Source organism: Topomyia yanbarensis, chromosome 3 (genome assembly GCF_030247195.1).
Source record: "Topomyia yanbarensis strain Yona2022 chromosome 3, ASM3024719v1, whole genome shotgun sequence".
NCBI lineage: Eukaryota > Metazoa > Arthropoda > Insecta > Diptera > Culicidae > Topomyia > Topomyia yanbarensis.
The window spans coordinates 325,685,511-325,698,515 of NC_080672.1; the positions used below are offsets into that span (position 1 = coordinate 325,685,511).

The window sequence follows — 13,005 nt, forward strand, 5'->3', positions numbered from 1 at the left end:
GTTATTTTGCAAATAACTTTCGAAGTGTCAGATTTTAACTAAAAGTTAAAAATTTCACCAAATGGTTCACAGCCTTAGCTTAAACTTCCGTTAAGGGGCCTGACAGCGCAAAATTAAAAAAAAAAATTTTTTTCGCATATTTCCGATCTCTAAGACAAGAAAAATATGCTCAACAAAGGATTTACTCGAATTCAATTTGGTTCGTCTGCTAGAGCCCATTAAACTATCAATTTCCGTTTGAAGCTGATAAAATCGAGTCAAAAAGCTGATAAAATCTGGGTAGATAAAATAGGAGGCTGATAAAATCCGGTGCTGATAAAATCGGGTCTTCACTCTATTACAATCGTATGAATAACGCAGCAGTGCAATATAATATTTATTATATCTGTTATGAACCTCAATATGAATAGCTATGTCCTCTATGATGTTTTTTTTTATAAAATTGATTACAATTAGTACCGTCGTGCGGGGCTACTTTGGATATGTGGGACTACCTTACACACTTTAGTTTTTCAATATTTACTAACATACGCGCTTTTATTATTTTTATTATACCTTTGACATTTGTAGAGCCATGTCTTTTAAACATGTTGCATATGCCTTTTGTGTTTTCCGTTTGCTTCTATTACGTCAGGATCGGTTTTTATTGGCATTTGAAGGTTTGATGAAAAATGGCGTTTTTCGTTTGTTTCTAGTGTGTAAGGATCGGTTTTTATAAGCATTTGAAGATTATTGTGTCTTTAAAAAAGTTGTTTTTAATATCATTATCAACAACTTTACCGAAGATACCAAGCCTCTAAATAATGTTTTGAGTTTATTCTCCGTAATTTTGTCCAAGAGAATCAATTACCAAAATTGTTTTTTCAGGAGATTCTCTGTATTATGTTGTATAATTTCTTTGAAGACATTGAACCTCCAAAGTTGATTGTTGCGAAATAATGTGATCTTGGCCGTGAAAAAACTGGTTTCGAACCTTTTTTTTCCGAATTCTTGACATAAAAATTGCATAACTTGAGAACGTGGCCTTGTGCACTAATTACGTCAATTTAGCACTCAAATATACGTCATAAATAGCCCCTTACTTCACTTTTTTTATTTTGAGAAATTTTCAATCTCACCAAATGGCTATTTTTATAATTGATAACTCAAAAAATCTTTAAATTCTGTTAAAACCTATTCTAACATACTAGAAATAAACTGATATTAAGTATGGTTTTTTGTTTTAGTGTTTCGGATTCTCCTCGTCAGTAACTGGCACCAACTGGGTGTCTAGTTAGACGATATATCTAAACTAGTACCCAAATAAGCACTAGTTAGGCACTAAAATCCAAAAAGTCACACGTATGCATATAAACCGAAACTGTCTTTTGGTTTGAAAAACCAATCGCCTGGAACTATGTAATATTCCCAAATGGGAAAATTTTGAACAAAGTCAAATTTTTGTGCATAAGGACACAAGACCTTACATAAAGTATGGTTTTAGTGTTTCGGATACCAAAATTTTCCCATTTGGGAATATCGCAAACTGATATTGCCATTTTTCATCATTTTCCTTTTTTCTATTCGAAAAACAATTTGCAGTCTCAACCCACTCAAGTTTTCCTGACAAGTATCGTTGTAAATGTTAAATTAAAATGAATCCCTTATTTTAGAAAATGCGATAAATGCGTGATGCTTTATTATTGAAAAAGCCTCTGATATCAGTATAATTTAATGATATTTCAATGAAAGTAAATAAAACTGGTTAATTTTTATTTTATATCGAATTCAAGTAGCCCCCAGCTAGTCCACAAAAAATATTTTTGAACGTTATATGAACAACTTTTTTATGTGTGATCCAATTCTGATCATATTTGGCATAAATCATACATACACGATGACGATAAATCTGTGGTGATATGATACAAATCCATCGATTATCAAATGAGTTATAATTCGTCAAAATTGAAAAGTGGTTAAAAAGTGCGCAAAGATGCCCCGCACGACGGTATATAAAACAATTCTCACTTGATGAGCGTTGTTTTTTAAATTCTGTTAAGGGGTTATAGTTTGTGGTGAACGCTCTTCAAGCGAACCGCTCAACTGAAATCCAAAAACTAAAAAGACTATCGAAGAAAAATGAATTGTGGTGTACTTGAACGGATCGGTTTCCCAATAATTTTATTTTCTTACAATAAAAAAACGTTGATCAAAAAATTGAGTTTTTCGGTGCTCAAAATTTAAAACAAAAATTAATTGCAAAGGATCCAAATTTTTTTTCATGAAAAAGGAACCATTCAAGTACACGAGAATATAAATACAAACAAATCAAAAAATAATTATGGAAATCGGATGAATAGTTTTTGAGATATCACGTTCACCGCAACAGTACTTTTCAAAAAACTTCATTCCGAGATTATTGCGTTTAAAGTTTTGTGTTAACTTCATGCGTAGAAGAACCAGCGCCCTGCAAACGGCTCTAATTTGGGGAGCTTGGGTTGCTTATCTATACCTCCGGCCATCATATCACATAGTAGATACACTTAATATGTGTATCTACATATGCGATATGATACCTGATGCAGAAAGTGCACTAATTACCTGGGAATCTTCTTTCTTTTGATTTTCTGCTCAGGAAATCATTTTCCGTACCCAAATATCACATGTGACGCCAGTGATAAATGGAGACAACCGCGAGAATGGGGGAAGAGCAGTGGGTACAAGGCCAAGTGCTTTCCGACGGTACCAAAATGATAAGCAAAGGGAAAGTTAGGGTTATGTTCAAGGTCTGGAAGGAGAGCATTTATTTTATTTTTTTGTCTTTTCATTTGTTTCTCTTGCTACAATATATACGACTACGAACAAGGAAACAAACAACAGATGAGAAATCATTTACTTATTTATTATAACTACGATATTAATCACAATTATTTTGCTTTTTTGTCTCGTTTCAGCCAACCAAAATCTCTCAACTATCTCTTCATTTTCTGCATCCGACTATCCTCTATGTAATGCATCTGAAACTTGTGGTACTGGTTAACAGCCGGCGCCTGTTTGCGGAAGAAACTGGTGTGCTATACGGACTAGCACATATGAACAGTTAGGCTTTGTAGGTCCTCATCTTGACAGAGTCTAGATGGGCGGATGAACGTCTGCCAGGGTGTGTGCTGAGAAATGACAATGACTTTATGCGTAGAACCAGCGCGCTGCAAACGGCTGTAATTTAAAATCTAGTGCTCCGATACCGATTTTTGCACAGATATTTTCAAAAGTATGTACTTTTAAAAAATTCAATAATTTTTTTTCGATTTTTTGAGTTCCAACTCCTATAACCCCTTAAATGAAGTGAAGCAGTGGAAAATAATATATACATATTTATTTCTACACTTAAAAACTAATAATTAGTTAACAACTAATTAAAGCCGTACAATGAAATTTTCCTTAGGTTTAAAATACTAAATTTTTGTTGATATTATGGACAAAGAATGGTGGACTGTTAATTGGATCAATACTAATAATGGTCATTGCACTCGTTCGTTGAGTCGCCGTTTTGTCAGAAAATGTTGGTTGTAAGCGCCGGTTATCCATTTTCTAGCTACCAAAAAAAAAAAATACTCCGTTGCGCTCTATGATTTCTTCAAATTTCAATAATTGATTGTCTGATTCTATCAGTTTAGTTATAAATTGACCAGTCTTGAATAGCGTACCTTTGTAAGTACAACAAAGTTAATTTACTTCAAATGGATGTGCTGTATCAGGGATTTTATATAGGTATGGCCTAGTTATAAATTTATAAATAAATAAATATTATTTCAGATTAAATTACCTCTAAATACAGATAAAGCTACTACCTTTTTTCACACAAAATATAACTATATTTCTTATAAGTTCCATTATCGCGTCGTATCAAATTCATATCTAAGGCGTATACCTTCCGTAAGCAAACTTATTGAAATCATACGTGTCGTATGAAATACATTTTAGGTCGCATATTGTCCCTACGAAAGATATTATGAATATCGTATGTTTAGTTTCCTCAGTGAATATTGCCGCATAATCACGAAGCAACTGTGCGTGAATTTCACTTGTTGATTGGACTTCTGGTTCCGGAATTACGGGTTGAAGCAGAGGCCGTGTGGTATCCGGCCTAGAATTGAGCCACCGGAGTCCTGCTCCCATGTCGTAGGAGGCGACTGAAAGTAGGAGACCCTAAGTCAAGGTGTAGTTCCGTGCCGAGGACTTCATGACTGGAGGGTCTAAAATATGCCAGTCGCGCACGGAGCATTTTGGGTTTTGCCCTTACTGTGTTATGCGAATCTCTGACACAGTGGACCATTATTTTCTTCGCAAATCGTGGGAATCAAATGATCATGTCCCATTTAAACCTGATATGGCTCGCTAAATGCGTTAACATCCCAACTCGCTTGGTGTCCTCTAGTTGTTGTGCAATTTGTGTTGGAGATGAAATGTACAGTTCTCTAATCAACAATGGTTAGAATAGCACAAATCAATCTCCAACATAAACGTACAGCAACTATGAATTTATCTCGACTCATGCAGGAAGGTAAAGCTTCCATAGCATTGGTTCAAGAACCGTATTTCCATAAAGGAAACTTGTATTTTGGAAAGTTACTTAACACTGTCTTCATTGCTTACAACAAGACAGGCATGACTAACCCACGTGAAATGCCTCGTGCTTGCATTCTTGCAAATAAGGCTATTGACGCGTGTCTCATATCGGAGCTCACAACTCGCGATATCTGTGTTGCCACAGTTACACTGACTGTCGGAAACGTAGACAAAAAATATATATTGTTCAGCATACCTACCGCATAACGAATCATCTCCTTCTGATGATTTCAAAAGCGTTGTATCATATTGTAGCAGAAATGGGCTTCCGCTCATTATCGGCAGTGATGCAAATGCTCATCACATCATTTGGGGCAGCTCAGACATCAATCTGAGAGGCTTTGAACTGATGGAGTACATAAGTAGTACAAATCTCCATATTCTGAATGTAGGAAACCGACCAACTTTTGCGAGGTCTGGGAGGGAGGAGGTATTAGACATAACACTTTGCTCTGATAGAACTGGGAAATTGGCAGGTTCCAAATGAAACTGAGCCGTCTCTATCCGATCATAAATATATATTTTTCGATCATTTTGATGTCACCTTCAATGTGGTGATATATCGTAATCCTAAATCTACAAACTGGGACCTCTTTTTGGAAAACTTGGCGACTAAATTTCATGGATATTTTCCAACAATTAGTCAACTAGACGACTTAGATGACGTCGTGGATACGACAAACTCATTCATATTAGCATCCTACGAAGAAGCTTGTCCACTTCGTACTGTTAAATCGACTAGGGGAACCCCTTGGTGGAGGGCTGAGCTTGAAAGAATGAAGAAAGTTATGAGAAGAGCTTGGAACCGGCGTCAGCGTGATGACTCCAGGGCTTTCAGGTCAGCTCGTAGTGCATATAAGAAATGTCCTAGATCTGCAGAACGGGCTGGCTGGCAAAGCCTATGCACTAATGTTTCTAGTCTGAAGGAGGGTAGCAGATTAAATAAAATTCTCTCCAAATCGAATGATTTTCAGATGAACTCCTTAAAAACCAGAGATGGTGTTTATGTGACGGACGAAAAAGATGTTCTTAATTGTCTCTTCGACACACACTTTCCAGGTTGTATCGATCCGGAGTTGAACAATGTTCACAGATCTCATTCTAGTGATTCGGACTCGTGGGCGTTAGCACGCACATTGGTCTCCACTGAATCGGTCAAGTGGGCAGTTGACAGCTTTGCTCCATACAAATCACCCGGAAAAGATGGAATACTTCCCGTGCTACTGCAAAAGGGATTTGATATTCTTAAACATGTCTTGAAAAAGATTTTGCTTTCCAGTCTTGCTACCGGGTATATCCCGATAGCATGGCGAGAAATAACTGTTAGATTTATTCCCAAAGGGGGGCGCTCAAGCTATGAAGAAGCCAAGAGTTTTAGGCCTATCAGCTTAAGTTCTTTTCTTCTGAAAGCTTTGGAACGGATAATCGATCATCACATCAGGAACGTTAGTTTAGTTGAATATCCACTGCACAAAATGCAACATGCATATCAGTGTGGGAAATCCACGATCACTTTGCTTCACGATGTTGTTTACAACATTGAGAAAGCCTTCTCGCTCAAGCAATCTAGCTTGGGTGTATTCCTAGATATTGAGGGTGCTTTTGACAATGTGTCCTTCCAGTCTATTCTGGAAGCGACGCGCGGTCATGGGATACCTGCATGTATCTCAGGTTGGATAAACGCAATGGTTAGTAACCGCATACTTTGCTCGTCACTGCGACAGGCTGAGATACGGAAGTTGAGTATTTGCATTTGTCCTCAGGGCGGCGTTCTGTCACCTTTGTTATGGAACTTAGTAGCTGACGGCTTGTTGAAGAAACTCAATGAGCTTGGATTTCCAACCTACGGGTTTGCTGACGATTACCAAATACTAATTACTGGATTTTGCATCGGAACAATCTTTGACTTAATGCAACAGGCATTAAGAGCTGTCGAACAGTGGTGTCGACAAGTTAAACTATCAGTTAACCCAAGCAAAACTTCAATGGTTCTTTTCACGAAGAAGCGAATAACAACCGGGGTTCGTCCCTTGCAGTTCTTTGATTCTGAGCTACTGTGTGCAGAATTTCAGCATTGACATATAAGATATCAACGTTAGTTCTCATTTTGTTGCGCTTTTTTGTTGATTTATTTTTCCTCGGCAAAACATCAAATAGATTACTTCCTTTATTATCAATAAGACATTTCAGCATCTCAATGAGTATTCAACTTTCTTTTACTGATTATACAAATAGAAGTTCAGTTTGATGTTATGGGCAATGTTCCTGTCTAACATCGTCCCAGCATTCATATTGGAGCTAGTATTTTCAAAATAACCGCTGAAAACGAAATCAGGGACCAACTAGCACAAGTCCAAGAACAAGTGTTGATTCAACCACATTCAATAAAGGTCAGTCTGTTGAGAAGCGTCGTTTCTCACTCGTTGACCATAATTGATTAAAATCTAATATCTTAATGCAGCCTTTGAAGGGTTAGAGTAACTTGATCAATCTCTGTTCAAATGCAAAAGGTTTCACACAAGGAAGTCACTTAGGACAATTGACTTTTGGTTTATTCGTTAAAAATCTATGCCATTATGACGAAAAAACTGAACACTGAACTGTGCGGATAATGCGTCTTCGAGGAGGCAATAAATGTCACCGAGCAAATAAACAACCTAACAGTAGCCCTAAACAACACGAACTGACCAGAACCCGGGCCCGTTAGCTATACGACCAGGTGCTGACGAAATTTGATGGATGTGTCTTTAATTTATGCGAAAACCGATTTCAAATAAATCCAGGGCTCGAATTTTATAAGGCTGCTCACGGTTTCTAGCAGATAAAAAATAGTTGTCGAAACAAATGGTTTAACAAGGGAACTGTTCCTGTGGCAAGAAAACATCCTCAGCAGTTCCACGATGGCCCAATTACGTAATGGTCTAATCTAGCCAGCTGTCATAACAGCAAGGACTTGTTTCAATGGTCGATAATGGGGTCCAGTTGTGTGTTTTTACTTCGTGGTAAAGCTCTTACGCTGACCCATGACTCGTTCAATAGTTAGACCATAACACCGTTTTCGTCCATTGTGTGCCAGAGTGAGGAGCTCTAAACAGAAAAGATAACTCTGAACCCTACTCCTCAAACCTTCACCAAGGAGTCTGACATTTGCCTGTTCCCCCGGATTCCATTTGAAATGACTACTTCGGGGGGAGGCTGTGCTCATGCACTTCGCTGGATTTCAGGTCTAGTTGGTCGTGCTAGTTCGCTGTTCTCATAACTGCCATAACTGGCATGATATTATTCATCCGCTCTTCTTTGCGTTGACCAGTTCCCAGACGAAAGAATGACTTCCACAACCGTTGACGGACGCGTTATTCTTGCTTCGAGGCGGTCCCGACGGTGCCGAAACCTTAACTCCTGCTCATTTTTGATAGAGCAACCCATGAATCTTATTCCTGAGTCCAGTACGAGGCATCTGCCGACAAACTGGATCATTGGCAAGAAGTGCAGCAGCAGGCTGAAAGATTTTGGGATCTATGAAAAACCGAGTACCTGGCAATCCTTCAATCTCGTAGCAAATGGCGTTCTGTTCATTCAAACGTTGACGTCGATCAATTGGTGTTGGTGAAATGCCCTGCCGGTGGAAACTGGCCTGTGTAGTTAAGGTTCACCCAGACGCGTCGGGTGTGGTGCGAGTGGTGACCCTGCGTATAGGTTCAACTGTATACCAGCGACCAATACACAAACTGTGTGTACTGCCGACTTATTGATGCCACTCCTTGACTTCAAGGCGGGAAGGATGTTTTGGCATCGTTGCCCCCCTCGTGCGAGTGCCGTATATTTTTTAGTGTTCAAACCCGGTATGTTTTGCTGCGGGCGCATTTTTTCGCCGAGTGTCATTTTTGCCTCCGCAAAACGGCAGTCCGACGCCATTGAATAGTGCGCAATTTACAGTCCATTCCATACCGAAACAATGATTGGTAATAATGGCATATTAGCTGTCAAGAGTTCATCCATTCTTTTATTTAGTTTCTCTTAATTAGGCATAGCTTTTAATGTTGTTAGGCAGCCTATTTTATTCAAATTGAAACGTCTTTTCATAATATTGTTATTTTAGTCTAAACAAATTAAATGCACTGCATTAATGATGTCCACATAATAAATAGGAACAGTTATACAATAAATAAAACTAAATGAATGATTCTTACAAAACTAAATGAATTCTGATGTTCGCCGTTTTCCAATCACCGGGCTCAAATTCTATTCCGAACGTACACAGGTATGGTAATCTTCTCATTCTCTATGTAAACCTGAAGAAATATTAAACATTAGAAGAGGTCGTATATCCACAACAAAAAATAACTTACCACAATAAGTATCTGCTGTTGGGTGGGAGGCCCCGACTGGAAATCCACATTCACTACCACCTCCTGTCCGGGACGGATCTGTCCCTCCATGGGCGAAAATCGGAACAACGGTCGGAAGTTAGAATTGAGTTCAAAAAACTGCGTCGAGTAAAAGTTGCTCTTGATCACAAATTGTTTCGTCCGCTCGGTGGGACGAAACTCAAGGAAGGTTGGCCGTACACTCCAGGATTCACCGCTTTCTCGCTTGGCAGATTGAAGTGCCGGTGCAAAACCGGGAGAGATCTCCTCGGGTAAACGAGGTGATCCGACGTCCGACGAGATAAACATGGTTTTAAACAGGTCACTGCTGTCCTCCGATAGTGTCAGATCGATCATCGTTTCGTCCAAAGCGCGATCCACCGTGAGGACTAGTTCATACTCGCGGAGAGTCAGGAACAGTTCATGTATGGTTTCGAAAAGGTTTTCGGTGAAGGATTCCAGCTCGTTGATTTCTTTTTCTTTAGGGAAAACTTCACACACGGATTCCAACGGAGCGATCTTGTCCTGTTGCAGATCGTTTCTTTTGATGAGCGTTATTATTTTGCGGATACGGTGCCGCGTTGGTTCATCGCCCCAAAGAATATGTAGATTAGTGATGGAGAGAACGTCAACTTGTTTTTGAAGGATTTTGGCAACTTCTTGGCGACGCGGTTTGAAAATGACGTGGATGTGAGCGTAGCTATTCGGTGGGATGATGACCCGCTGGGGTTGAACATAAACGGCGGATGCAAGAAAAGTTTGATCCAGTCCTTTTTTGTCGATTCCAATCCGGGCAAACGCCGGCAGGCTGCCCTTGTTGTACAAAGAGAAAGATTTTTCCAAGGGACATCCCAGATTACGTGCTTGACCGAGTTCCAAATATGGTCCACTCGGTCCCTTTTGGATGCCTTCAACTCTTAATGATGCTTCTCCTCCGTATCCAAAAAGAGATACAACTCGCTGGCTATAGCAGTCGTGTGGAGGCTGAAAACTCAGGAGTCCAACGGCTGCCCCTATCACGGTTGGACAGAAATCTACCGTTATAGTGCGACATTCCTGACTTTGCAGTGTCAATATTCCACTTTGTTCCATTCCGCACAGTTGGAAACCGGGACCTGTTATGCTGGCTTTGATCACCAATTTCTTTTGCGAAATGTTCTTAATCTGCATCGATTTCTTCTCATTTCGTCTGAGTCTCGTGCTACCCCAGGAAATTTCAGTGTGAGTAGCCTTCAGCGGTAAAATACCATCCTTGTGACTGAATTCACTGCCCGCAACCGAGCACTGCGATGCAGATCGTGCGGAACTAAACAGAAAATTTCCAGATACTTGTGCCCTTGAAGGATCCGTCAACGCAGCACGATCCTCCGTTTCAGACTCCTGGTTGGATGCCACAGATTTGGGCGAAGTAAATGCAGACGTCCCACCGTACATTTGAGTTTCCCGAGATCTAGGTTCTGGTGAAAGAAACGATTTTTGTCCTGGACCAACCACACCACGCTGCGATGGAACTGTACCTTTTGGTGTATCCGGATACTCCACCAGATGGCTTGCGACGGCTTTCAACTCCGCCAGGTTGCAAGGCGAACGGGATCGTTTCTGACCGCTGGCTATCAAAACAGCTTCCTGGCGCTTTTCCTCGTTTTCCTGCAGCTCCTGTCGTGTGGCCGAACTAGATCTCCTCTTTCGATTCGGTTTAACCGGAGCATCGTCCGTGATGATTTGTCGCTGACATTTGGGAGGATCTCGCACAATTGGAATCGGTGGTAGCTCTAATTGGTGTTCCGACAATTTAGTGGCAGTCGAAACCCGATACGTATCCAAGAAGGGCTTTCGGCCCGTTGAGTATTGGGATTTTGCATCATATTCACTCCGATCCGATTTCGCCGCTGATGAAGGAGCAGGCGTTTGCAAAACGGGGACAGGCTTCATTGGAACAAAAGCAGATGATTCCAGTAGGGACTCAGTGAAACTTGCCGTATCGGAAAGAGCCCCGGAGGTTCGGGGGACACGCTTTTTGACTTCATCTAGATCGCGAACAAAGGACGGACTTTTCGTTACGCAATTTAGGTCAGTCTTGAGGGAAGTAGTTTTGTGCAGCTGCTTCGTTTGTCGATGATCGGATGCGGGAGTACATGCAGCCGCTACTTCCGACTGGGTAGCAGCGAGATTTGATTTGGCCTTGCGTAGATTTGTTAGCTTGTCAATAAATGCGGTTGGCGAATCTTCCAGCGGTATTGAGTCTGTAAAAATATTGATTATATTATTCAGTGGAATGGAAACGAGTAGGTGTTAGTGCTATTAGAATACTTACTCAGTGCTTTCATTATACTGGATACACTGAGTGAATTTTCCTTATCTGACCCTGGTAACACTTTCTTCTGATCTATTTTGCTTTTAAGAGGGCTTTTTGAAACAGTTTCATCTGCTAACCCTAAACAAAATAACAATATTGCATTTCGTTACAAAAACACAAAAAAAAACATTTAAAAAAAACAATCACCTAGATTGCTCATGTCCACGAGAGGGTAGGGAGTTCTCCGTGGCGGGCTTCCATCCGGAATCATACCTTTCAAACTTGAAGACATTTTATTGAAATACTCTCCGACGGAACAGTAGCTGCTGTCTTCGATATGAGTAGCATGCATCGGCTCCACATCCTCTTGCTCCAAATATCCTGAGAAGCACGAAAAATCCACATGATTTTTCAGATTCTTCGGCTTTTTTACTTTTTCTTCCGTAGGACTCTTCGGCCGCTGTTCATAAACCTGCGGAATGATGGCATTTTCCTGTTCCCATGCCATCTCATCCTTCAACAGTCTTGAGGTTTGCTCTTCCGCTGGACGAAAATCAATTTCGTCCAGTTGAGAAAGCTCCTTTTGCATCCAACTGTCCGCAAGACCTGCGGAGGAAATATCCCAAAAATTCTGCTTTGCCAAGTTAGCCTGCTCTTTGGGTGGGATTGATGAAAGCGATCCTCCAACTGACATTCTACTCATATCAGCAGTTCGTGGAAGACTTAAATCCGGCCGGTCATCGCTTCGTGAGTTTTCAGAAGCGGAGTCATTCAAATTTAGCTTCTCTTTATACTTGCTACCTAGTTCCCGAATTTCATCAGCAAAACTCTGATGCAAAAGTTCCTGAATGTCCGGAGCAAGCTGATCAACTTCCAACCTTCGACGAACCTGATCCGGTGCGCATTGATCCATTGTAGAGCGAGCGGCAATTTCTTTCGGTTCGAATGTCATCCGCTGTGGTGTGGCCTGCAGGTGAATGGTATTCTCCACCTCCAATTCAGTAATGTTGATCGATTTGTAACGACGGGGTGGCAACAGAGAATCGCCATCGTAGCTATCATCCTTTGTTGGTGGCGTAAGCAAATTTCGACTGCTGGCGATCGATTTGCCGTTCAACGGACTGCGCTCGCGCATTTCATCGGCCTTCTGTAATGTTTGCGCAGCCAAATGGCGTTGCTTCTGAAAGAGATCGAGTGGTTTTCGGTAAAGATAATTGACAAAATTGCCCGATATGTACCTTCAAAACATCGGATGCGCGAGAATTCATCGTTCTTTCGAAATCGTGTCTTTTACCCGATTAATTGTAACACATATAATTTGAAAACAAATTTCCTAATCAGCAACCAACCTTATTGTTTAAATTTTGACAAATATGAATCAGGAAAAAGGTATTATTGACATAACAGCAGAGGCAAAAGTTATTCGGTTTTTAAAAATACGATGGCGACCGTTTGCAATAGGACAGCAATGGAGTATTTTTGAACTTTTGCGCTATCTGTCAACACCGTCAACACAAATCAGGCGGGAAAGAATAAAGTCGAGGCGGGATTCAGAAGCTGTACTAGATTTATACACTGAAAAATCAATATGCTTCATTTCGGCAGAAACAAATATATCGATCGTGAACCGACAAATGGGCCTATATAACAAATGTACACAAACGGAGATTTGAGTAATATCTTAAAGAGGAGTAAAAATACTTCATAATAAATATAAAAACTCATTTATAAATG

The 13,005-nt window shown here is 40.3% G+C and overlaps 2 protein-coding genes across 12 annotated transcripts in view; both read right to left on the reverse strand.

The window, feature by feature from the left end:
• The window catches only part of LOC131689034 (motile sperm domain-containing protein 2-like), a 130,723-nt gene that overhangs the window by 29,559 nt on the left and 88,159 nt on the right, over positions 1-13,005 (reverse strand). The gene's annotated exons all lie outside the window — the stretch shown is intronic.
• LOC131689031 (uncharacterized) lies at positions 8,643-12,793 on the reverse strand. The gene is made up of 5 exons (XM_058973769.1): positions 12,510-12,793; positions 11,479-12,451; positions 11,290-11,409; positions 8,958-11,218; positions 8,643-8,900 (listed from the first exon to the last, which is right to left on the reverse strand). The coding sequence occupies exons 1-5, from the start codon at positions 12,537-12,539 to the stop codon at positions 8,844-8,846; spliced, it is 3,441 nt and encodes a 1,146-aa protein (XP_058829752.1). The 5' UTR covers positions 12,540-12,793; the 3' UTR covers positions 8,643-8,843.